The sequence below is a fragment of the Podarcis cretensis genome, assembly GCF_951804945.1.
Source record: "Podarcis cretensis genome assembly, chromosome: 2".
Lineage (NCBI taxonomy): Eukaryota > Metazoa > Chordata > Lepidosauria > Squamata > Lacertidae > Podarcis > Podarcis cretensis.
Window position 1 is genome coordinate 105,655,990 of NC_137171.1, and position 27,560 is coordinate 105,683,549.

The 27,560-nt window shown below is 42.6% G+C and overlaps 1 protein-coding gene across 6 annotated transcripts in view; it reads left to right on the forward strand.

The window, feature by feature from the left end:
- The first annotated feature begins 290 nt into the window (after nucleotides 1-290).
- The window catches only part of CFAP20DC (CFAP20 domain containing), a 147,128-nt gene continuing 119,858 nt past the window's right edge, over nucleotides 291-27,560 (forward strand). For 2 of the 6 annotated variants that reach the window (XM_079961487.1, XM_079961488.1), the window contains exons 1-5: nucleotides 291-755; nucleotides 13,161-13,253; nucleotides 15,590-15,679; nucleotides 16,512-16,605; nucleotides 23,521-23,593. In XM_079961487.1, the coding sequence (XP_079817613.1) occupies nucleotides 13,233-13,253; nucleotides 15,590-15,679; nucleotides 16,512-16,605; nucleotides 23,521-23,593 (278 nt within the window). In that variant the 5' untranslated portion in view covers nucleotides 291-755; nucleotides 13,161-13,232. Of the gene's footprint in view, nucleotides 756-13,160; nucleotides 13,254-15,589; nucleotides 15,680-16,511; nucleotides 16,606-23,520; nucleotides 23,594-27,560 lie in introns of those variants that run through there. The other 4 variants (XM_079961484.1, XM_079961483.1, XM_079961485.1 and 1 more) reach the window with 4 other exon arrangements.

Here is a 27,560-nt window from a genome sequence, read left to right on the forward strand (position 1 = left end):
TTAAGAACAGTTTCAGGTTAAGAACAGACCTCCATAACGAATAAAGTTCTTAACCCGAGGTACCACTGTATGATTGGGAAAAGGAGAGAACCCCTAAACACTTTTTTTAAAAGAAAAAAAGCACTGGGTACAGTATGTATCTTGAGGCCAGATGAGGGAAAGGTTTTCAGCAGTGCTGAGCCCCCTATATATAAATATACGTATTTAACAAGTGCATACACTTTACAGGGAGGGCTGCCCTGGAACCCTCGCGGAGCGCCCTTCCCAAGCCTCTCGGGTCACCATGGCAACCCAAACGCGAGGCGCCGGCCTGCCAGGGAGCCTGACTGCGGGCGCAAATCTCTCGGCACGACGGAGAGAAAACTAAATACGTTCAACCATTCTCGCCCTCCCCCTCTCCATGTTGAGGGCGGCGGCGGCGGCGGCGGGCAGAGCGGCGCCCCAAAGCTCAGGAAAGACCTAGGCACCTTTCGAGCGGAGCGCCCGAGGCGGGAGAGAAGGACGCGGAGGGTCCCTCCTCCTGCGCCCGCCGCCTCAAGGCTCCTCCCGCGCCCGCCGCCATTTTGAGCCGTTGCGGTCGCCTGGCCGGGCGGGAACCGCGCCGCCGTTAGTCCCTTTTCCCTCGCCTTAGTTTGGGGCAGCTGGTTGCTAGGCCCGCATGCCCTCCCCACCGCCACCGGCAGCCCTGTTCCGCCTCCGCCTCGGAGGAAAGCCGGCAGGCGCCCCTGCTTCTTCTCCCCTCCTCCGCCTCCCAGGTAAGCGCCCCCTTCTCACGCCCATCTTCTCCAGCCAGGATGTCATCCTAAACACGCTTTTTCCTCAGGAGTAAAACCCCACTGGACTCTGTGGGGCTTATTGCTGCATAGACAGGCGTAGGATGACGTTGCCACCCACCCCTTGGCTCCAAGGCTCGAGGGCTGTTGTTTTTTTGAGTTTTGGTTAGAATGGCACAACCACCTCTTCTTGGTTGAGTTGCAATCAAGTTCATTTTTCTTAGGCTGCACACAAGGGCTGGGCGTCCTTTCGTTGCCCCCTGGCAGAGACACTGCGCCTTTAGCAGCTGTATGGCAGCTAAATCATTTTAGCAGGTCCCCCTCGCTGGAGCTGCAGTGGCAGGAACAAACCCTGTTCTATTACAGCTGCATTTCTGCCAGAAGCACAACGTTTTTTTTTAGCACAATGACAACCCTGTTTAAGATTATGCAAAATCAATTGCAGGTCAGTCTTACACACCTGTTAAGCAACCCACCAGTATGTACAAGTAGGGGGTTGTTCCCAGGTAAGTGTGTGCTGATGATGACAGCACTGCAGTATAAAATCACCCTCTAGGAATTATTGTTATCATTACTATTACTATTGCTATTATTAGTAGTAGTAGTATTATCATCAGTGCTATTTTCCTAGAAAAAGAGGTGCCCAAATTCACCATGAACTTGCTCTCTCTTTTAATGGCAATGGCGAGAGGCACCTGAGAGGTGCTGGAACTGAGTTCCAGTGAGTTCTGGCTGGGGGGAAAAGCAGATTATTGTATTTATATTTATTTATATCCCACCTTTTCCCTGGACTGGGGCTCTAGGCGGCTAACAGATAAAAATAAAACACACAGAGGAAAATAAAAAAAACCCATACACAGATAAAATAGAAAAGACTAAAAAGAATGCAACAGGAAGCCCAGTAAGGTGTTGTAAATAATTGCTTTCCCCTCCTTTCAATATATGCTTGTATGCAAAATAGGGTTTCTACTTCAGGCCACTTTACTGAATGGGGTGGCGTCATTTATTTCTGACCCACCTTTTCGGGCCAGCCTTTGCAAGGCTGCTTAACACTGGAACAAATAACTGACCAAAAACCCCCATATAAGATAAAGTTATATTGGGGGGGTAGTACTCATATTAGTACAGTGGTACCTCGGGTTACATACGCTTCAGGTTATATACACTTCAGGTTACAGACTCCGCTAACCCAGAAATATTACCTCGGGTTAAGAACTTTGCTTCAGGATGAGAACAGAAATTGTGCAGTGGCGGTGTGGCAGCAGAGGGAGGCCCCATTAACTAAAGTGGTGCTTCAGGTTAAGAACAGTTTCAGATTACGAACAGACCTCCAAGAACGAATTAAGTTCTTAACCCGAGGTACCACTGTAAAAAGGATGGTTGAATAAAAACACGTTTTAGCATTCAAGAGATGGCACTAAGTGGAGTTGGTGGGGGGAATTGCACATGTGTGGAGCCACTATTGGAAAGGTGTTGTAGGGATGGACGAAGGAATGTGCTACTTTTCACTGGTCCACACTGACTGCGAGGATATGACCTTGACATGTGGTACAAATCATATCTAAACTTAGCTGTTGCTTTAAAAAAATTGACACTGGTTATCATTGCTCACTTTCATGTTCTTATAGTAGCATATTCTACAACCTCCATGTGATTGCATTTGGGGGCATGGGTCCATATAAGAGGAAAAAGGCAAAAAAAAACCTGTGCCAGTGAGACTAAGATAGTTGTTTTTTCAGACATCTCACATGTAGTCTTGGAGAAAAAGTAATGTAGATTACTGGCATAGCAACCCCTGCTGACATCTGGTGTGGGGGGTGCGGTGCACATGCATGCTGTGCCATGAGGGCATGGCATCCCAAGTGGGCAGGGTGCTCCACGCAAGCAAATGCGCCCCTCCTGGACCAGTGCTGCCAGAAAAGCAGCCGCCGGGAGGGTACCCAGAAGGGACACGGCTGGCATGTGCTGGCCTGCAGGATGCCCCAGCCATTGCGTCCTTTCTGGGTGGGTGGCCTGTGGCACGCCCCACACTGCTTTTTCGGTGCCCAGGAGGGATAGCGACTCGGGTGCTCTGCAGCCCCAATGTAGCCCCACCCCTCTCTTCCTACGCTACTGATGTAGACTATACAGGAGCAGTGACTAATTTAGGCTGTTCAAGAGTCCTAACTGTTTAAACAATTGTAGCCTTATTCCTTGTTCTAGTACTTGTTTATTTGAAATTAAGTCCCACTGACTTCCAAGCAAGGGTACATGGGGCTATAGCCATGTAGCTTACTTGGAATTGAGTCCCAATTGAATTCAGTAGGGCTTATTCCCAAGCATGATCCCTAACTCATCAGAAAGAAAACCCCAAGCTCTCATCCTCCCTGCTGTTGTGTCTTTTAATAGCACATTGATCTACTAAAATCAGCTGGTGAATCTTCATGCCGTTGTGATAAGCATCATCACCTGCTTTATATCTTTATATCAAGCCACTTTTTAAAGAGCAGGAGCAATAAAGGAATAGGAGCAAAAGCTATGTAAGCTTGCAGAAGATTACAGCTTTATAGTCCAGCCCAATCCATATACCGTGGAAGTAATCTTATATAGAAAGGGCCAACCGAAATGATTAAGGGGATGGAGCAACTCCCCTATGAGGAAAGGTTAAAACATTTGGAGTGCTTCAGTTTAGAGAAATGATGAGTAAGATGATACATGCTAGAGGTGTATAAAATTATGCACCATGTGGAGAAAGTGGATAGAGAAATGGTTTTCTCCCTCTCTCAAAACACTAGAACTCTGGGGCATTCAATGAAGCTCAATGTTGGAAGATTCAGGACAGGCTGAAGAAAGTACTTCTTCATACAATATATAGTTAAACTATGGAAATCACTCTCACACGATGCAGTGATGACCACCAATTTAGATTACCGTACTTTAAAAGTGGATTGGACAAATAAGGCTATCAGTGGCTGCTAACCTTGATGGCTTGCCTGTTGTAAGCAGTATGCTTCTGAGTACCAGTTGCTTAAAATCTCAGGAGGGAACAGAGCTCTTGTGCTCAGCTCCTGCTTGTGAGCTTCCTCCACTGTGAGACTGGAATGCTGGAGTATATGAACCATTGGCCTCATCTTATGTGCATATAGAATTGTACCTGCAGGCCTTATTTTATTTCATTGGATTAAGGTGTGCCTAACGGCGCAATATCTGGCTTCTGTCTAGAAGCCATAAGTAACTCGCCAGCCTTACACACTGATCATAAATCCATTTACATGGAAGTCAGTCCCACTGACTTCAGTAAACTTTCTTCCATGTTAAGTATACTTAAGATGTCAGCCTTAAGGTAAAGGTAAAGGTACCCCTGCCCGTACGGGCCAGTCTTGCCAGACTCTGGGGTTGGTGCGCCCATCTCACTCAAGAGGCCGGGGGCCAGCGCTGTCCAGAGACACTTCCGGGTCACGTGGCCAGCGTGACATCGCTGCTCTGGCCAGAGCCAGAGCCAGAGCCGCACACGGAAATGCCGTTTACCTTCCCGCTAGTAAGCGGTCCCTATTTATCTACTTGCACCCAGGGGTGCTTTCGAACTGCTAGGTTGGCAGGCGCTGGGACCGAACGATGGGAGCGCACCCCGCCGCAGGGATTCGAACCGCCGACCTTTCGATCGGCAAGCCCTAGGCGCTGAGGCTTTTACCCACAGCGCCACCTGCGTCCCGATGTCAGCCTTAGTTATTACCTAATATGACTGCAGATATGGAGGGACCCCTCTCTTCCACCCCATTTTGAGCTGGTGTTTTCATGCGGCTACATTACGAGAAAAGGCAATGGGGTACAATATTAAAATGTCACTTCACCACACATTCTTTTGTTCTGCATTGTGGCCTGGTGACGTGTTGTAAAGTTGTCATCATCATATCTACTGTATTATCGCTGTGGCGTAAAGTTGTCATTGCTTTATTGGATATGAATGTACAACTGCAGTTTAAAATATGAGAACTTGTGGATTTATAGATCCTCAAGAAGTTGCTGCCGTCTTCTACCTTTGATGTTCTTTACTGTTAACAAGGAACTGAATATACAAGGAAGCAAAATACATATAGTCTTGAAAGCCACCTGCTTCATATTCTTCTCATTACTGTTATTACAGTCAGATGTGAAGTCGAGTCCTGCCATGATTTGCAAATATATAATTTTATATTATGGTCACTGGTGTGTGATCTACATCAGCAACTGGGTGTGAGTGTTTGTTATTTAGAACCCTTAATCAGCTTTTGATACTAGCGGCTGTGATATCCTTCTGAATTCCCATGTTGAATTTTTCTTGTTTTTTCCTGACACTGATCTATCTAGAGGACTGGCTCTAGAAAGTGACGTTGAGAAGCTACTGTTCCTTCCTTTGAGTACTGGCCTATGAGTTACCACTGAATTCCATCTTGTCACCAATGCTATTTAGCATCTCCATAAAATGCCTGGGGTAGTTAGTCCACGGTTTTGGAGTGTGGTGTCAGTGCCTAGCTTCTTTTTCATCAGATGCTAGGGAGGCAGTTGAAACTCCAAATTAGTGTTTAGAGGCTATGGTGAGCAGGATGTGACTGAGACTTAATCAAAATAAGACAGGTACTTTTGGTTAACAGGAAAGCCAAGCCAGGAATATATTCCTATCCTGTGTACCCTGACTGTGGTTCTTGTTCTATGCCTTTAACCAACCAGTATACATTTGCTATTGTATACATATTAGTTTACAAATAATGTACATATATTGATACATTATACCTTATGAAACAAGATGTTATAGTGGACCCAAGAAACATTAGTTGTTAAGAGAGGCAGCAGTCAATAATGCAAAGAAAACTGTCAATTCATTGTTGTGTGAGGCTTTGCTCACTCTTATCATAGATCTGTGACGTAAATGTGCAAATGAAATAGTACTTTCCCTCAAATACAAATGCACAGAGGATTCCATTAAAATTTATTTTGTCCTACATAGAGGCTTGCTTGTAACATTTTTTGTTATTTGCTGTAAGTTACTAGAGAAGACTAACACATGACTTTATTTTCTGTATGAGGATTGGTAGCTAAAGCAGGAATGCAATAATAATTTGTCTTTAGTGTTATGCTTATATTATGTAATAGCAAATGGGAATACTTATGCTACTAACACTAAGTGGGGGCATTTATAATGCTCTAAACATAATTATGCAGTATACATATTTCCCAATTTATTTCCATAGTGCAGGGTAAAATACTATATAAACAGAATAATAATTCCACTGTATTTTGTTCTATTAAAATTAGGGATGCCATCTGATGAAATAATTCTAGTCAATAAAGCACCTAACTTTTAACTACACAATCAATTAAATTTAAGCAAATGTGCATATGACCAGAATCTCAATGTAAATGTCTCTTTTTTTTGAGATAGTGAAACATAAAATTGCTTGCATCTTAAATAAAACTCATCATTCATTGGCATGGCTCTCATATAATGGTAAATCAAACAGACTATAGTTTATAGTACCAGAAATTAGCAAACATGCTGGTGCATGTTACTGAAGTCATGCCTGCTCCCCCTTCCCTTCCCTTGCCATGCCAGGAGGAAGCAAACCAGAGCACTGGCATGGTGTTATGTGCAAACTAGTTCTCATGACCCTTTCTCTCTAAACAAACCACAAGAAAAAGCCAAGAACAGATATGGAATACAGGCCTGATTAACTTTGGCTCACTGTTGTGTGCAAAGCAGGCCATTGTCTTATTTATTGGAGCAGAGGACCACAAAAAAAGGTAAACTTGTTTACCTTCAACTCACAGGCCTGCCAGATCAATTAATCAACTAAGTTAATGTTGATTAACAATGTAGTTCTGTGCATGCTTACACAGAAGTAAGTTCCATAGTGTCCACTGGGGCTTACTCCCAAGTAAGTGTATTTCCTCAATTACTTTGACTACTAAAATGAGTAATATTTCTTGAAAAGTCATCTTTTTCTAAAAAGGGCCTATGATCCAGAAAGAACACAGGGATTTGCTTTGATGAAGTCTATGTCACCTTGAATTTTAATGCCTCCAGCCTTTAGCATATTTTTCAAATAAATTGGCAGCTTATGACATCTTTATAGGATGCAATAAAGTAGCCATTCTCTCATTTTTCAGCCATGGATCAAAATTCTTATTATTTTTCTGCCCTAAAAGCATGTACTTTTAGCACAGCATATCAGTCCAACTGGGGATACAGAACCTGCAGCGCTATAGTTAATGACAGATTAACGGAACAGTGTTTAAAGCTATGTCCCACTGAAAGACATTTTTATTTTCTGAAATTTAGACCACCAGACATTATTCATAGTCCAACTATCTGTATGTAAACATTTTGATTATTGGCTCCATAATGCTTCTAACACTAAAAACAGAGAATACTCCCAGGAATCTCTTATTACTTTTACCACAGACCCCGCTTTTATCCTTATTGCACATGTTTGGTTCCGCCAAACACATACTATTTACTGCTAATGCCTGTTTTTCTGCCCCTTTATGTAGACAGCCAACAATATGTTACGCAGTTTGTATTCATATCAATTAATTCCTCCTCATCTTTCTTCAAAATGTAATTTAGTTAAGACCGATAGAACTTTACATCTCCGTTTAAGTTTAGTCACTTTTGTGGGGAGGGCAGATACAGATAACCATGAGGGGTTGTTTAAAAGATGTGTTTGAAGACCAGATCCTTCAGTAACACTCATACGTCTTGCTACTACTATTATGGCCATCAAATTAGGCCTTTTCATTTGATAATAAGACCATAGTTTTCTTATTCAGTCAACAACTAGCGCCTACAACAAAATGTTTCAGTGTACTGTATAGTACTTCTGTTTGATGTTGCATTCAGCCAGATGTACTGTCATGAACTGGCAGGATTTTGGGGAGGAGGAAGAGGATCCTGATGAGGGGTGCAGCTGAGAGTGGGTCACACACGAGCAAGCTGGGGATGGGGAAGGAGAGGTTGTTGTAGACAATACTCAGAGGGTGACATGAGGGGGCAGGGGCTAGTGCACAGGAAGCCGAGCAGCAGGACCGCTTGCCAAAGCCAGAGAGGTCCCCACAAACATGGCGGGTCCTAAGACGTTGGGAACAGCAGGTGGGGCACTCAAGGAAGGAGAGGCAGGCCAGGGCCTGCAGCCTAGTTCACTAGCTGGCCAGGTGGGGAAGGAGGCATGTGATTCCTTAGCTGGGCCAAGGTCACATGCCTCATCAAGCCCAAGTGCTGCAATCAGCAGGCACAGTAAAAGAAGGCAGCAGAGCTGAGGTACTGTGGCTCCTCAGCTGCCCATGTTGAAGGACCTTGCCTGGAATTCTCCTTGGACCTTCACGGGTTTCTACTTCGACTGCTGAACTTGGCTTACTGACCCCCAGACTGCATTTCCTGATCTTTGGACTTGGCTTGCATGGATTGGCTTCTAGACTTGGAACTTTGTCGTATGGATTCGCTTCGGGACTTGGAACTTTGCCTAGGCACACTGTTGGCCAGGGGATCAGGACACATGATACTACCTTCATGGTACTCTTATTACTCCTCCTACCCAGTTTCCCCTTTTCCCCTCTCTGCTCATAGCAGTCAGCATTCCATCACTACTGAGCATGCTCAGGCCTCATTAGGATGTTCTTGGAGTTTTTACTCCCTTATGATTCGCGCCCACCTACACTCAATATTTTCTGTACTTCTGTAAACCTTGGGCTTTTCCTAAGCCTGCTAATACCTTCTTCTAGTGTATGTTTGGTGCTGTTTGGGCTATAGAGAAGATTCACGCTCACCTCTGAACTTTGGAAACACAGCGAATGGTGATTAGCAGCTTTGGAAGTTGTCTTACATTAAGTCAAGCAATTTGTGCATCAAGCCCAGTATTATCCATTTTGACTTGTGAAAGTACTAATGGTGGATTGGAAAACAATGATTACTGGTTTGTTTGTTTGTTTGTTTGTTTGTTTGTTTGTTTGTTTTAAGCTAAGGAATGTATAGTAAATTTCAGGTTACTGAAACCACTCCATCTTGAACTTTAGTTTATGCAACTTATGCGCTACTACTAACATCTCCCTGGAGCATACTTTTCCAAAATCAAGTATTTAACAGAAAAGGTCTCTGTCCCTAAAGTCACTGCACATTTCCTGAGAAGGCTCACCCAGGGATCTTGGCCACAGTTTTATTCATATATATTGATATTATTTCAGTATCATAGGCCTTAAAACAGTGTTGATTTATGTGAAGCTGAGACACAATAGAGGCAACAGTTTATCACATATGAAGGGTCATAGCATCTTTCAGACAAATGAATTCTACATATTGAATATTTAAAACTAAGTCTATCAAAATGACATACCATATATTACCTCAAAATACAAGCTAACATAATAGATGGTCTTAGTAGGGGTGTATTAATGTTCTTTATTGGCTATCATTGTTTCAATATCAAAGCAAAGTAAAAGTAATAATCTTTACAGAGAACTTCAGAAAGACAAAATAACACATGACACTGTTCATCAATTTAAATGCATGTCCTATCAGTTTTTAATACATTGCAGGTTTGTGTTGCATGCATAATTTTGGAATGGGATCTGGTCGAGGATTTAGATGTTCTGTTTGCCATGTTCATGATACAAACTTTGAAGAAGCTGAAATTGCTCATCCTTCTGATGCATGGCATTCTGGCTGCCTAGATGAGATAGGAACTACTATTACTCTTTAGGACAGTTACACTTTAGGAAAGGCTAGTAGCTGTTCAATATTTGCTCATCTGCTTGCAACACTATCCTAATACCCACGCCTATACAACATTGGGTTTCGTAATAGAGACAGTTAGTATGCACTATTGGAGCTATTTGAGTTGCTGTAGCGAGTCTTACATTATTATTGTTAGCTCCACATAAAGTATTTATTTGCAGTTGAAAAATGAATACAAAAACTCTATTACTAGAATGCATATATAAATACAGTGGTACCTTGGGTTAAGTACTTAATTCATTCTGGAGGTCCATTCTTAACCTGAAACTGTTCTTAACCTGAAGCACCACTTTAGCTAATGGGGCCTGCTGCTACTGCCGCGCCACCGGAGAACGATTTCTGTTCTCATCCTGAAGCAAAGTTCTTAACCCGAGGTACTATTTCTGGGTTAGCAGAGTCTGTAATCTGAAGCATATGTAACCCGAGGTACCACTGTAATAAGAGCACACATGGATCAAGACAGATGCCCATCCAGTCCAGTACCCTATTCACAGTGGTTAGCCATATGTCTATGGGAAGCCAACAAGCAGGACCTGAGCACTACAGTTCCTTCCCCACTTGTGATTCCCAGCACTGGCATTCAAAGGCATTCTGCCTCCAACAGTTGAGGTACAACATAGGGCTATGAATAGCTCCATGGCTGTTCTCCATTAGTTTGTCTTATCCTCTTTTAAAGCCCTCCAACTGCATAACCTGTAATTTCCTGAATTCTGTGTTTAAAATTGGTGTTACAATGGGCACTCAGGCATGAATGCTGATACTAGGGGAAAGTCACATAGTTTTGTAGATTAGCAATTTCACTTGGAAGTTCTTTAGAAACTCGTGGATAGATGTCATTTACCCCTGGTGATTTGTCATTTTTTAATTTGACAATAAGGCCTAGAACGTCTCTTACCACTATTTGCCTCTGTTCTTCACACTCCCTTCCAGTGAAAGTTAGTTCAGGAACAAGGATCTTCCCTACAGCTTCCACTGTGAAGACGGCTGCAAATAATTCAGCTTCTCTGCAATCTTATTTTCCTCCTTTAGCACACCCTTGACTCCTTTGTCATCTGTAAATCCAACCACCATCCTAACTGGTCTCCTGCTACTGGTGTATTTAATTTTTTTGTTGTGGACCTTTATATTTTAGCAATGTGCTCTTTGAATTTTTCACACACACTCCATCTCTTATTGTCTGCTTGCAGGGGATGCGGGTGGCACTGTGATCTAAACCGCTGAGTCTCTTGAGCTTGCTGATCAGAAGGTTGGTGGTTCGAATCTGCATGATGGGGTGAGCTCCTGTTGCTCTGTCCCAGCTTCTGCCAACCTAGCAGTTTGAAAGTATACCAGTGCAAGTAGATAAATAGGTACCGCTGCGGCGGGAAGGTAAACAGCGTTTCTGTGCACTCTGGCTTCCATCATGGTGTCCCGTATATATGGCGGTATATAAATAATAAATAAATAATAAATGGTTTAGTCATGCTGGCCACATGACTCTGAAAGCTGTCTGTGGACCAACGCTTGCTCCCTTGGCCTGAAAAGCAGGATGAGCATCACACCCCATAGTTACCTTTGACCGGACCTAACCAGGGGTCCTTTACCTTTTTACTGTCTGAATTTCTTTTACCAAACTTCATATTTTGTTTTGCTTTCTTCATCAGGACAAGGCTTCCATTTTCTAAAGTAGGCCTTCTTGCTTGCAATAGCTTCCATGTTGACAACATTCACAAGCAGTGCATCCCAGACTAAAATTGTTGGCTAGTGGCAGTTGTGAAAGCATCTTTATGGCTGGAGCATACGGGAGGATTTTTTTCCACCAAGAAGTGTGATCGTCAAAGAAAAATATGTACAAGTAAAAGCTGCAGTGTTGACACAGAGATATGTTTGCTTTCCTTTACTAATAAGAATGCCTTATTTTAAATGTAAGGCACTACCAGACTTTTATTTAAAGACCAAAGAAATTTTGCAGTGCTGTTTAACCACATGTTACAATTTAATTCATGCTGTCAATTTAGTAAAGCAATTTAAAGTAATTACTAGATAATACATTTGCTTTTTATATAAATGTCTTAAACTTTTAGAAAACTGATATCTGCCTTGGGTAGCAGATGTGATGAAGTGTACATCAAAGTCCCGGTAATAGACACTGTTGAATCAGTAACATAAAAATATGTACACTAGATTATGATCATAGCATGACTGCTTTGAGATATTTTTCTTTTTAAAGCTCAGTTTTATCTCCCAAATGTAATAGCGAGTATTTTTAATGCACTAGCTAAAGAGGTGGTCATTGTTAATTTCTAAGGTATGGTAGACTTTTATTTCAGAAAGTATCACAAAATAGTTAATGTTAAAAGGAAGAAAATGGTACAGACACCATTTTATGGAAAATTGTTCTATCAAAGTAACTACCAGTGCTGTAGAGAAGCCATGCTAAGGCCTGATTTTCACATTCATGTATATTGCTTGATTTCTCTACACTTGATGACTTGGATACTTAACAACTGATAACTAGATGTTGGAGCCATTTCTATTGAAAGGCCTTGCATTTGAAGTAAATGTCAGGTTATTCTTTCTGCAGTGTTCATTCTGCAGTGTTCAGTGATGATTCATTCATTCGTGCAGGTCATCACTCCAAGTCACACTTATCAAGTGATGGGCAAGGCATTTAATAATCAGGACCAAGCTGTAGCCTTTCATGTGAATAGGCTAAATCCCAGTACTCCTAAATTCCAAGGTACTTCCTTGACTCAAGTGCAGATGCTCCAGCTGAAGTTGCTCATAGAAAACAGCAAGAGAGAAGTTTTTGATAAATGTGCAAGAAGCATCACCATCAGTTTGATCTTTTGAGCTCTATAAGATATGGGCAGCACAAGCTTGCCCTACTGGGCAGCAAAAGGAATTGGGCCTTTTGATAGTTTCATTCTCATTCATTGGTCTGCAGTTGGTGTACTGGAGCCCAGTAAAGTGTTGTGGTCTGATCCAAGGTGCGCTGCAACAAAAGTCATACTACCATAGAAATATATGGTTAAAAAGTAAGATATAGATCCCCAAGAGCATTTTTGGGTTCAAGATGGGTTCTACTTCAGAAAAAGTTGAAGACTACCGTTCTAATACCCTGAAGGGTCAAGTTCCTTCCTCTGCCACCTCATAATAATAATAATAATTTTATTATTTATACCCTGCCCATCTGGCTGAGTTTCCCCAGCCGCTTTAGGTGGCTTCCAGTACATATAAAAACATAATCAAACATCAAACATTAAGAACTACCCAATACAGATGTCTTCAGTAGCCTGCTACTACCCTATCCCCAAGATAGACCATTGAACTACAGACCCCATGATCCTCAGTGGAAAAAGATGCTGGCATATTTATGTGAGGATGTTGCACTACAATTGCTTGAATATTTGTCAGGATTGATTGATTGATTGATTGATTGATTGATGTCTAAGGTTGGATATTTGTCCTGTAAACAGAGAAAGCTGAACTAGCTAGTAAGCACAGCCAGAACCAAGAAGGTGCTCCAGAGTAAAACACACTTCTTTTGCTTCAGATATTATGGGATACTAACTAGTGCTAGGCAGTATTTCAAACACAGTACTGTTTGCTATTTTAGTAAAGCTTTTGTGGAATTTCATGTAATGTTTTTTCTTTATTTCTAGTGACTTCTAGAAGCATCCCATTGCTCACTGGTGTATTGAAATAATTGTTCCAGCTGTGAAATTGCTGTCAGGATGTTCAAAAATGAATATCAGGTAAAACAGAAATGTTTATTCGTTAACGTTTACACAAACCTATAAACAAACCTAAAAAAAGAGCAAAATATTGAAAACGTTAGTTTGAGCTTTTAGTCTGAGCTTTTTTTTAAGCTCAGTGATTGATGTTCATTTCTGTTTTATAACAGTCTAGATCTTCTTTGAAGACTTGACCAGGAGTCCACAAACCTTTTCTGGCTTTGATAGTTAGTCAGTTTCTAATCATTCCCAGCCCATAAAGCTATATATACAATTATTCCTTTAAAGTGCATTTGAAGCACATTTTCCCTTAATGAACTCTGCTTCTTCTAGCTAAGATCCTGCTCCAGCCCACAAGCAGAATTTGAGAGCAATAGGAGTCTCCCCACTTGTTTTGCTTGACAACAGATGTTCAGAAGCATACCATTAATTTGTCTAATCCCTTTTAAAGCCATTCAAGTTGGGTGGCAATCGCATGGCCGTGAATTCCAGAGGTTTTTTTGAGTGTTTTAAAACATTATTTGCAATGTTTTTACATACCGTATTTTTGTCCCATAGGACGCTCCGTCCCATAGGATGCACCTAGCTTTTTTGGGGGGGAAATAAAGGAAAAAACCAGGTCAGGGAACAGTGGTATGGCGGCGCTGCGCCTCCCAGCTGTCGGGAGCTTGTGGGGCTGGCCGATGTCCGCCCGGCGCGCGGGGCACTCTGCTTAAGGGCGGCCTGCGCGCCAGGCGGCAGGCTGCTATCTGCAGCGTGGGTAGCCCTACGGGAACTCCCGCAGGGCTCCCGACACTCCGGATGTCTGCCCGGCGCGAGGGGCACTCTGCTTAAGGGCGCCTTCCGCGCCAGGCGGCAGGCTGCTATCCGCAGCGTGGGGAACCCCGCGGGAATTCCCGCAGGGCTCCCGACGCTGCGGATGTCTGTCCGGCGCGAGGGGCGCTCTGCTTAAGGGCGCCTCTCGCGCCGGGCGGCAGGCTGCTATCCGCAGCATGGGGAGCCCTGTGGGAACTCCCGCAGGGCTCCCGACGCTGCGGATGTCTGCCCGGTGCGATGTCTGCTTCAGAGCGCCCCTCGCGCCGGGCGACAGGCTGCTATCCGCAGCCTAGGGAGCCCTACGGGAACTCCCGTGGGCTCCCCAGGCTTGCTGATAGCTTCCTGAAGCCTGGAGAGCGAGAGGGGTCGGAGCGCACCGACCCCTCTCGCTCTCCAAGCTTTAGCGAAAGCCTATATTCGCCCCATAGGACGCACACAGATTTCCCCTTCGTTTTTGGAGGGGGAAAAGTGCGTCCTATAGGGCAAAAAATACAGTACTTGTTTTTAACTTTTTAATACAGAATGTTAATATTTTATTTTATATTTTTGTAAACTGCTAGGAAGTTTTGTTACAATGAAGTGGTATATCACACACACACACACACACACTCCTTTTGTCTGTCTTGAATCTTTCCTAATTCAATTTAATTGGATAACCTTAGTTTTTAGTATTATGAAAGGGGGAATAAAACTGCTCATATTCCTCACAGAATGCACAATTTTATACGTTCTTGTTCCAGACTAAAATGAGCCAAAAGTTTATTTATTACCAGCTCTTTACCATAATTATACAACAATAAAATATATATTAAAACAAAGCAGGAAAAGAAAACAAGAAAAGTGTAAAAACAGTTAAAAACAAGACTACTTACTTGGTCAGTCACCACCAAATCAGACCCCATTTGTTCATATTTGAATTGAGGATTTTTCCTCAATGTGCACCACATTATACTTGTTCAAGCTGAGCAGCATTACCCATTTTACTGCTTATTCACCCAGTTTGTAGATACAGTGGTACCTCGGGTTACAAACACCTTGGGTTACAAATACCTCAGGTTACAGACTCTGCTAACCCAGAAATAGTACCTTGGGTTAAGAACTTTACTTCAGGATGAGAACAGAAATCAGGCGCTGGTGGCAGCAGGAGGCCCCATTAGTTAAAGTGGTACCTCAGGTTAAGAACAGCTTCAGGTTAAGAATGGACCTCCGGAATGAATTAAGTTCGTAACCAGAGGTACCACTGTACTCTTTTGGAGCTCCTTGCAATCCCTTGTTGTCACCCTGGATAATTTGGTGTCATCAGCAAAAGTACATCTTCTCCCATAAGGGGGGCAGCTGGTGCACCAGCATTAGCAGATAAAAAGCACTTCTAATCACCACTGCCACCTGGACATCTGGGTGAATCACTCTTATTACTCTTGGTATTTATATCAGGAATTGGTTTCAAATGGATACCCTTATGATTAAATTATTGAGCAATGGAGTGAAAGAAAGCACAAGTGATACCACACTGGACAGGTCATTGTTTGCTTTTCTTACAGGGTGGCCCATTTGTTGAAATCTTCAGTGCTCAAGGCAAGAACCCTGGAATGAAATGGAAGGTTTCTGGCAGTCCTTCGGTAATTGGGAAGGTATATCTCATGCAGGAATGATAAGACCTTGGTATATAAACTACAGAAAATGTACATGAAACTTAACATTAGAAAGTAATAAGGGCTTTGACCTGACTGTGGAAGAGTTGTCACTTTCACTTCTTTTACTGTGACAAAAATAAATGACCACGGAAGTTAGCACTTCGTACAGCTAAAAAATTCTAATGGCAGCAGGCTTAGAATAGCTTTTTTTTATTACTGCTGGTCTAGTCCAGTCTTTTCCTGGCGTGAAAATAGTGATGAGGAAAGGTTCACCGGCTTAAATTCTGTATGTTGGGTTTCTTTCACAAAGGCAGAGAAGGAGGGAACTAACAAAATAGCAGCAACAATTTTATTTATACCCTGCCTATCTGACTGGGTTGCCCCAGCCACTCTGGGTGGCTTCCAACACACATAAAAACATAATGAAATGTCAAACTTTAATAATAACAATCTGACCCAACACAGTATCCCAACTTTCAGCTTCCAGGGGTGGCTCACAAAACAAAATAACTACCGAGTCCTGATAGCAGTCCCTAATCTCATATATGACTCCAAGATTTCCAACCGTTTGATGGTGAAAGCGATTTCTTTTTTTTCGCAATCGAGAGAATGAGTGCAGCACATCATCCTCAGAGGGTTTGGCAATAGCAGGTGTAGCCTTTGAGTTAAAAAAGGGTTACCCATCCCAGCATTGACAGCCAATTGTACTGCCTTTTGCTCGTGATAGGCTTCACAACCAATAAAAATCTTTGCATTTGTAGTAAATTGGTGTTTTTGGACAATTGTTTTGGCCACCCCAAGTATAATATCTTCTTTGTTGGTTTGATAGGAGTTCGATAAGCAAGTGAAAGGCTTTGTCTTTGTTCTTGAAGGAAGCAGTCAAACAAACAAGATGCAACTTCCTAAGGAAACCAGGCAAGCTCGTAAGTACAAATGTATTAAATATAGATGTAATACAGTATCATAAAATGTGATTAGGCTTTGATTTTTAACCAGTAGTGTGCTACAAATATAAAATTTGGCCAGTTGTGTCTTAAGCTAGGTTCTTCCAAAGTTAGAGGGAAATTTCTTTTTCAGCTAGAGCCACTTAGTCAAAATTACTTTTGCTCTTGATATTTTAATCATTTTCCCCTAGGCCTTCTGCTGCTTTAAGCCAGAATGCTGCAAAGAATAGAGTGTGATGCATAGATGGGGGAGAAATGAATTCAAGCCCTCACTTGGTTATTAAGCAGACTGGTTCACTTTCAGCATGACATACTTCACAATGTACCGGTAGTTAAAAGAATAAAATGGCAGTAGGAAGAACATGTACCCCACTCTAAATTCTTTGGAGAAAAGGCAGGATAAAGCTGCAATAAATAAATATATCAGGCATACATGTGTCACGTGAACTCAGAAAATGGAAAGCCTCTTCCTTGTGAAGTCAAATGCTTCCCTGTACAAAGTGCTTCCTTTCTAAGGAACCAAATGCCTTCCTTCCCTGTTGGTAAGTTTAGCAGAGTTGGCTGGCCAGTTGTCATCATATAGGCCCTCTAAAGATGATGACTAACTGACAAATACGGGCACACATTGAAGAGGGTCTTTGAATTGTTTCTGTGAATTCTGTAAAATGAGCTGTAATCCTGTATTTTCCATGTTTCTAGGCTTAATTAATTCTTATTAAATTCCTTTATAGGGGGAAATATTTCATATAATTATAGAGTTGGAAATTACCACGAGGGTCATCTAGCCCAACCCCCTGCAATGCAGGAATCCTTTGCCCAATATTGGACTCGAACCCATAACCCTGGGATTAAGAGTCTCATGCTCTACCAACTGAGCTATCAGATAAGATTCTTATCACGAGTTACCAAGGCATTCTGTTAAGCTCTATTGACCTTTCCTCACATAATTTCAACTATTATATTGTGGCTTGATTTGTATGAAAGGCTTGCCATATATCTATCTTCGCTGATGGCTTTCTCTGCCTCTGTTTATTGTGCAACAAATGCATGGTACAATTATACTAGACCACTTCCCTCAAGGAAAACACCTGTGTTTCTGGGTTATTGCCATTTTTCACTGTGAGGAGAGACACTGCTTTCTTTCACCAGCATTTTATGTATTACCTTTTCATATTTCCTCCAAAGTGCCCAGCACCAGATTCTTCTCTTCCACCATTTTTTCCTCACAGCAACCCTGTGTGGTAGGTTAGGGTGAGAGGTAGTGAATGTCAGGGCAGTCTGATGATTTTAATTTGGATCTCCATCGTTCAGGCTGACACTGTAAGGTCACAGTAGACTGGCTTCAACAAAGTCAGGGCATAGAATTCATTTCAGATACTGATGTCAAACCTTGCTAGTCTTCTGTATCTTACATTGTGCCTTTAAAAACAAAGAAACCCCAGAACATAGTTTCTGAGTAAGAACAGATGAACTTTCCTTTGCTCTTAAATTCATCACATGTGAGGCAATCAGACACACGTACAGAGGGAGAGGGAGAGAGAGAGAGAGAGAGAGAACGCGCTGGGGTTTGGAAGCAGAGTGAGGGCAGCATGTATTGCAAGTGGATGAGCTCTTAAAAACTATGTGCTGGCAGCAGCTGCGAAAACATGTACAAAGATATGTCCTAAATAAAAGGAGGTACATTTTGAGCATTAATAGTACAGTTTTTATTTAGTGAGCTGAGAATTCTGGGAACTAAGAAAGTAGTATATCTGCTAGTCATATCACAGCTTATTATTGTGCAAGTAAATATTTTTGGTGGTAGTCACAATTACAAATGGGGTTGTAGCAATGAGTTACAGCATAACTTCATAAGGAAATAGTATTCAATAAATATGTCATTTGTCTGTATTTAAAATGTTCATTTAAAATGTTTGGCAGCATGTGTTTACGGTTTCTACTGCTCCTTTTTGCTCTCTCTCTTCCGCTGTGTGTGTTTTCTAAAGATCTAGAAAATGAGCCATCAATGATTTTAAAATGGCTATATTTTGCAAACAAAGGAATGATTATTTTAAGAATGTCCAGAATGCGGCCTAATAGCTCTGCTATTCTCTCAGACAAGAAGGATCTGCCCCCATTTCTTTCATGATGACATTACAAGTCGGCCCCTAGGCACTGCATGTTGTTTATTGCCTATTCGTTTGTTTTGTTTATGTTTACTTCAGATGAAATATGTTAGAAGCAAATGTTAGAGGTAGCTTTTATTTCTTTTGACGAGTTTACATGGACCTTTATGTCAAAATGGGTACAAATTTATTTTCAGCACAGGGAAAGAATAAGCAGCTTTTTCAGCACAGATGAAATGTACTCTGAGCTGGTATGGTGAAGCTACCACATGCGCATTTCATTTTCATGGAATTAGGTTGATTAGAATAATTTTTCCTTGAACATGTTTGGTATCTTGCTATTAGGGATCTAACTCATTCTTTGAGGCATATGGGAAAGCCCTTTTATGCATGGGATTCATGCACAGAATGGCATGCTTAGGGTTTGGAGCAAGTGAAATAACCTGTTGGTTAACCAGTTTCATATGCATGTTAGTAGTCTTCATATAGAGCAGAGTGATCAAGTCTGAGTAAAGTATAGACGGTTGGAAATCAGACTCAAATTCTCAGAATTTTAATGAGAGGTCTCTGAGAGTATTTTAGATGCTGTCCGCTATCTTCCTTTAAGATAATAAGCTGAGTTTAAACCTGTCAAGAGGAAGGCCCTGTGGGGAGTGATCCTCAGGTCCAGGAGATAGGTCAGCTGCTTATTCTGGAGAGGGTTGCATTCCCTCTAAATTTACAGTTACATAGTTTGAGGGTGCTCCAGGTCCAGTCTTTGTCACTTGAGGCACAGGTGGCCCCAGTAACTAGGAGCTTCATTTGCCAGCTTGGCCTGCTAAGACATCTAAGAGACTGTCTCAAAATATCTCACTGCCCAGCAACTGTGCTGCTTAGATGGGGCACTGATACTGTACCATTTGCCACAGAGGTGCACTTAATTTCTCATGGGAACCAGGCTTTTAGGGTTGCAGCTCCATCTCCCTGGAATCCATTACCAGCTGAAACGAGATAGACACCTACCATTGTGAAATTTAGGCACTGCCTATAAAGCTTTCTGCCATTTGAACTGTATCTTGGATTGGGATTTGCCATTTTCAGCTATGTGATTTGGTTGTCATGTGATGTTCTGGTTAAAGTGAACATTCCAATATTTATTGGATAGTATTTTGTAATCGCAAATTAACTTTCCAAACACTGTCTATATGAGAAATGAGGCGCTTTAAAGTGTGCTACTGCATTAATGCTTATGGGGTTCAATTAATTTTAAATTTCTGCTGTAAAATTTTCAGATCTCTAAATATTTAATGCATCTTTAATGAGAAATGGAATTTTGAATTGTTTGTTGGCAGGGTTACAACAAAGTGCTCAGGCTTAATTTGAGAATTGTTAATTACTAAGACTGTTGCAATCTTTGTGTTAACAGCTTAAATTTGAATTACCATTTCCCTTGATTTTGCAGTGAACTGTAGAGTCATTCTGACTCTTACCACTTTGTATTTATTTAGAGATTTATTCTGTAGGCTAATTATCACATATTTAAAATCGAAACATTAAACTAGGCTTTAAAACTGAAAGCAAAAATATATGGGTAAACAGCAGGCAAATGTTGGAGAAACTGCTTGAGGCTATGTTAAACTTAAGACATTGGGCTTGTTCTATTGAGTGCTCTTGAAAGAAGATTTTTGGTGTGAATTAAGGCAATCAAAAACTTTTGGAGACAAAATATAAAAAAATCCTTACAATAGCACCTTGGAGACCAATTAAGTTTGTTATTAGTATGAGCTTTTGTGTGCATGCACACTTCTTCAGATACACTGAAACAGAAGTCACCAGACCCTTATATATACAGCGGTACCTCAGGTTACAAACGCTTCAGGTTACAGACTCCGCTAACTGAGAAATAGTACCTCAAGTTAAGAACTTTGCTTCAGGATGAGAACAGAAATCGCACAACGGCGGCGCGGCATCAGCGGGAGTCCCCATTAGCTAAAGTGGTACTTCAGGTTAAAAACAGTTTCAGGTTAAGAATGGACCTCCAGAACGAAATAAGTTCTTAACCAGAGGTACCACTGTAGTGATTTTATTTTGTTTTGACTACCGTAGACCAACACGGCTACCTACCTGTAACAAAAACATTTGTGATATGAACATAAGAAGCTGCCTTCTGTTGAGTGAGACCATTGGTCCATCCTGTTCAGTGCTGTCTAAATTGAGTGACAATGGCTCTTCAGCATTTCATTTCAGCAGGCAAACTGTGATATGACAACAGGTGATTCAAAGATCAAGCCATGGTTGCAAAGGAAGTTTTCTTTGCATCCCAGATTTGACTTCTAGCCATGCCTGAAAGGAAGTATTCAAACCAGGGATGCAAAGGAAGAATCAGAAGTGCACTGTATAGACTCCTGCTTCTTCATCTGCAGACAAAAGTCAGCAGTTCTTGAATTCTCCACCTTTGTGTCTCTGCGTGAAACACTGTAAAATTCAAGAAGTGTCAACTTTTGGCTGCAAAGTCAGAATGAGGAGCACATTGAGTTCTTCTTCCTTTAGGTATAGCTTGAACTTTCCTGTGTCCAATGTCATATATGATATCAGGCCCATGTAAGGTGGATGTGGTGAGTCCAAAATAATCTGATTGGGCTGCCATACCACAGAGGTTGCCCAAAATTTGTAAATGGGTTGGCCTGAGGTTTTCCCAGCACTGCTTTAAAGAGACTTGTACCCAAGGCCACAGCCCCAATTATGCTTACCAGGAAGTAAATTCATGACGTTTATATACACCCAGTCCAGCAAAGTTCTCAGAGGAATTTAAACATAGAATGAAAATACAACCAAAGCCCTTAAAGAATTTTTTTAATCATTGAACCCAGTTAAACAGGCTTCTTTAAAACACAAAACCCACAGCTGCATATCTATTAACTCAGGCATAGGCAAACTCGGCCCTCCAGCTGTTTTGGGACTACAACTCCCATCATCCCTAGCTAACAGGACCAGTGGTCAGGGATGATGGGAGCTGTAGTCCCTAAACATCTGGAGGGCTGAGTTTGCCTGCCTATATTAACTATTAAAGACTCTGAAAGGGAAAAGCAGGAATGGCAACGCTTCTTTGGACTCAGCTACATTGGCAAAGAAAAAGCGCTTTATATGTGTTTATGCATTCTAATACTAACATCAGATGGCACTGTGGAGTTCATTTTTGCTAACCCGATTTCTCATACAAAGCTTGCAACGTGTTTAACTGAAACATTTCTTTGTGTCTAGATCAGGGGTAGTCAACCTTTTTATACCTACCGCCCGCTAATGCATCTTTCTTGATGGTAAAAATTCCTTACTGCCCACCAGTGCTCGATGGAAGGAGGATTCAGCTTGTGCCGTAGAACCCCCTACCGCCCACCTAGAATCCTGAAACGCCCACTAGTGGGCGGTAGGGACCAGGTTGACAACCCCTGGTCTAGATCGTGCCTTTTAAAATAGAGATCCAAGCATAGGGTAACACAATCTGTTGTTTAGGGCTGGTGAGTCAGTTACATCAAGGATCACAATCAGCTGGTCTTAAGACAGTTGGAAGGGTGTGTTTTTTAGAATGGGGTTGGTCAGGTATTCTTTCAGTTGGTCATAGTAGGATAGTAGTAGTTGTTGTTGTTTAGTCGTTTAGTCGTGTCCGACTCTTCGTGACCCCATGGACCAGAGCACGCCAGGCACTCCTGTCTTCCGCTGCCTCCCGCAGTTAGGTCAGACTCATGTTTGTAGCTTCAAGAACACTGTCCAACCATCTCGTCTTCTGTTGTCCCCTTCTCCTTGTGCCCTCCATCTTTCCCAGCATCAGGGTCTTTTCCAGGGAGTCTTCTCTTCTCATGAGGTGGCCAAAGTATTGCAGCCTCAGCTTCACGATCAGTCCTTCCAGTGAGCACTCAGGGCTGATTTCCTTAAGAATGGATACGTTTGATCTTCTTGCAGTCCATGGGACTCTCAAGAGTCTCCTCCAGCACCATAATTCAAAAGCATCCATTCTTTGGCGATCAGCTTTCTTTATGGTCCAGCTCTCACTTCCATACATCACTACTGGGAAAACCATGGCTTTAACTATACAAACCTTTGTTGGTAAGGTGGTGCCTCTGCTTTTTAAAGCAAAAAAAAAAAAAAAAGCAAAAAAAAAGCAGGATAGTAGTATTGCATGGCTATTCTTGTTCATACAACTACAGGAACCTCCACCCCCCACCCCACCCCCACTTTTTTAAAAAAGATTATTCTGTGGCCATTATTAATGAAAACCATTTTGTTTTTCCTGTCCTGAAATGGATTTTGATTTTTGCAAGAAACTTTTGCTCTCTGCTTTCCCATCTGAGCTTACATTTCTGTTTTAGACATCCAGCTTAGAACAAACCCTCAGTTGCCCCCAGCTGTACTAATCTGAATTCTGTTGTGTGATGAATTGTTTAAGTGGTTCAAATAAAGTTTAGATTTGTCGTCTATGAGAGTAATCACCACATGCTTTTGCTGGAACATGCCTGTGAATTTTTAGATTTATTTTTATGTGCCCTTGTAGAGTCGTGTGTTTGTGTGCTGTCAACGTAATGAAAACTGTAAATAAAGTAATTAGGTCTCTTTTTTGTAGGAGTTCCACCTGAGCCACCAGTTGCTTGTTTAGAATATTATCCCCTTTTATTGCGGCTTGATTTGGTTTCCTCCTGTTGTTTTTCCTCTTTTTATATATTGCATAAACCTTGGGAAATAAAGTTCCTATCTCTATCTGGAATGCTAAATAATATGTGTAGGGTGTACTTTATGTATTTCTTTTCTCTTTTTCTAGTTGGACTGATCCAGCAATTTCTGGTACTTCAGATTTATGTACCATTGGGACAAGACTTCTCTACTGAATTGCTGTAAGATAATGCTAAACTTCCTATCATGTTTCGTGCATTGTAGACACTCAATCAATTGAACCAGCACCAACTGCTATTAATTGCAAGTGGCAGCTTTTGCATTAAAGAACAGTGACTAATCAAGTTGACATGGAGTAATTAAGCTAATTTGATCACTATTTCTCAGACTCTTTTGTGGTATATTTCCCTGAGGACTAGAAAACAAATTCTCTCTAATATAATACATCTATATATTTTTAATTGTGAATGTATATATGAACATACTATCTAAAACTTTATTATATTTTGTAATTAGAAAAAGTAGCGTAGGTGATCAGTTCCTGATTATGGACATGAAACAGTTTTATCACTTTAGAAGACTGAGAGAATTTTGTTTTACTTTCACTTGTAATTATTCTTGTTCTTTAAAGATCACTGATTTTGTTTAGTTCCTTATGTGGTTATGGATACTGCATTGAAAACTCACACTGCAGTTCTTCACCAACTTATGTGTGCTTAAGTCTTAATTGATATCAGTGCATTTTTGGCTGCAGTACACATTCACGTTTTCTCAGCTAAGGAATAGGGCTGAGAGAATGTCATATTTCTATCCTCCTCCCTCATTTTTTCCCTTTGTTCTGGCAGGGACATTCTTTGCCAGAAAATGTTAGAAGGTTGTGCATTTTCAGCCAGTCTTACAATCCTAGTTTTGTGCTTCCCAGGGTCCTCCAATTTTCATCATGTTGATTACAGCTAGCTACTATAATCTGATTAAATTGTGAATTCAGCTAGTGAATTTAGGTGGTGAGCACCGCTAGAACTGGAACCATTAAAAAAAACAGGAGAGAAGTGTCAGCATGCTAGGAGGAACCACAGTGGTTGGTAGAATACCTTGTTTGTTTGTTTTTTAAGAAAGATCGTTTGTCTTCCTCCTTCCCCACAAAAAACAGTCCAGTGAAGATTCTGGTGCAATGTAAAGTAGCATTGAAAAAGAAAAATAGAATGGTGGGGAGAAGCAGTGTGTGAAATGGAAGGGAACTTGTGAATGGAGCCTTATCGCAGAATTGCAGAGCTGGAAGGGCACCAGGGTCATCTGGTCCAACCCCCTGCAAGGCAGGAATCTCAACCAGATCATACATGACAGGTGGCCATCCAATCTCTCCTTTAAAAAAATCTTCAACAGGATCACTCATTTAAAAGGGAAGATGCACTGCAGCATTTCCTGTAATATTCACTTTCACTGCTAGAATGCCCTAAGGAGAAAATTTAATTGAAAAACTGTTGTATTGGATGTGACGCTATAACTTTTGTATTGGATGTGACGCTATATATCATAGAACACTGAAAAGGTGAGGCCTGTCTCTTCCTAGTACTGTAGTTTAGCTTTTGGGGCATCGTTGGCAGTGCATATATTTGAATTACCAATCGTATTAACAGCTTTGTGGTATTACAATCTGTTGAATTGCATTAAAGTCCATAGTGGTCTTCATAATTTGTTTCACACTTTGTTGTATCCTAACCTATCCTTTGCTTGAATCTGGGGGAAGAGCTGGGTGTTAAAACTCTGCCACAAATAAATATCCAAGGGCACCTGTCAGGGAACTGCCATCGGAAGGACAGGTGGTGAGAAGGCTCCAGGAGAATAGGAGAGACAGTTCAGCAGAAGAGGGAACCAGTAGGGGGAGTGCGGGAGCTCCAAAGGAAAGGGAGTCGGAGGGGAGGCTCTGGGATACTTCCAGTGAGAACAGTGAGGAGGTATCAGGACACCCTTTAAGGACCCCCACCCCTCGCCGGAAACTGTCACGCAGAGAATCCAGGAGGCGCATGTCCGTGAAACAGCTTTTATGTTGGAAACGTTTCCGCAAACGCCCACTGTCAGATTCTACCAGCGACTGACGGAGCCACCCCAAAGGGCTCCGCTCAAGGCAGGGCTTCACTACACTGAGTGAGCTCTGAGGGATCAAGCTTTAACGCACAAGCAGCTCATTATCCCACCACAGCAATCTGACAGTCCCTGAAAGCAGCTTGTGCAAAGAGAGGCATCATGAGCAACCCAGCCGGAGCCGGAGGTGGGGGAGCAGCTGCAGCCGGTCCTAGCCTGGAAGAAAGGTACAGGATGTTGGAGGTACAGTTAGCTCTGCAAACGGCGAGGCTTGAGGAGAGGAGGGCTCATGATGCAGAAAAGGGGAAAGCCGCCCAGCTCTCGAGGAAAGTGCCTGGACTGGTGCAGAAGTTTGGGGGTGATCCCAGGAATTATCAAGCCTTCAGGACAGAGATGCAATATGCCCTCAATCTGCAGTTTGATGATTTTCCTGATGAGGATTCGAGGGTTGCTTATGTGATTGGGCATCTCGAAGGCGGGGCAAAAGATTGGGTGAGGCCACTAATGGCAGCCAATAATGAAGCCCTAAGGGACACAAGGAAGTTTTTTCGCGCCATGGATCTGATGTTTTCCAGCGAGATTGAGCAGGGAGTGGCACGCAGGCAGTTAATGGCGTGTAAACAAGGGAACCGATCTGTCCGTGAGTACTGGACTGAGTTCACCATGTTGATCCATAAATTAGGTTGGGATTTGTCAGCGGAACCGATACAAATGCTGTTCGAAGAAGGACTATCTTCGGCAGTGAAAGACGAACTTTCCCGGGGGCCCAGGGCGGAGTCTATGGACCATCTGACTAAATCAGCGCTGGCCATAGGATCACGCCAGGAGGCCAGAGCCTTGGAGAAGCGGGAAGGGAAAGGGGAGCGTTGGAGGGATTTCCGCATTCCAGAGATTCCAGAGCAGCCTTCTCTGCCAGCAGAGCCGATGGAAATCGGAACAGCGCGCGCGCGCGCAATTTCAAACCCCAGTGAAGGGCGGAAGAAGGAGGGAAAAGGCGCCAAGAAATGTTTTCTCTGCCAACAGCCAGGTCACTTTGCCAGAGTTTGTCCGCAAAGAAAGGAATGGCAAGGAATGGCGGGAGCTGTTGGGGAGGAGGGAGAAGGAGCTAAGGAGCAAGTAAAAGCCAACGCCTGGCTGCCACCGTCGGGGCACAGCAGCCAGGCCAAGGAACAGTAAATGTGCCAGAACCCCCAAGACCAGCTCTTGTGATAGAGGTATTGCTGGAGCTGGCAAACGGACACCCACTAAAGGTGAAGGCGCTATTAGACTCAGGCAGCTCCTGCAACTTTATGAGTAAGGAGTTTGCAGCCGCACATCAGATACAGACCATCCCTTTAAAAAATCCCCTGCAGGTGACCACGATTGATGGGAGGGCGCTGTTGGGGGGAGAAGTAAACCAGCAGACTGTCCCCATGACAATGAGGGTGGCAAGACACACGGAACTGATAGCGTTTAATATAGCCACTTTGGGAGGAGCGCCCATCATTTTGGGGATGAGCTGGCTAGCGCTGCATGATCCGCTTGTGGGATGGCATCAGAGAGTGGTTTCCTTTGGGTCAGCACATTGTATGGGACACTGCACGGAAAAAGGGGGCCAAGTAGGCACTCAGGCCATGTTAGCAAAGATAGAAGCAACGGATCAAGGTAGGGTACCACGACAATATGCAGATTTTGCCGACGTCTTCAGCGAAAGGGAAGCAGATAAACTACCCCCGCACAGACCCTTTGACTGCCAAATCAACTTACTCCCAGGAGCACAATTGCCAGTGGGCAAGGTGTATGCAATGTCTGACAGGGAGATGCAGGAGCTTAGGGAGTTTATTGACAAAAACCTCAAGCGTGGGTTCATCAGAGAGTCACGAGCGGTGGGGGGTAGCCCAGTGTTCTTTGTGGACAAAAAAAATTCAGACAAACCAAGATTAATTGTGGATTTCCGGGCCCTAAACGCAGTGTCCGAACCCGTGACTTTCCCTATGCCCAGAATCGATGACATTCTGACCCGGGTGAGAAAAGGGAAGATTTTTACCAAGCTGGACCTGAGGGGGGCGTATAACCTGATACGTATGAGAAAGGGAGATGAGTGGAAAACCACTATGTTCACCCCCT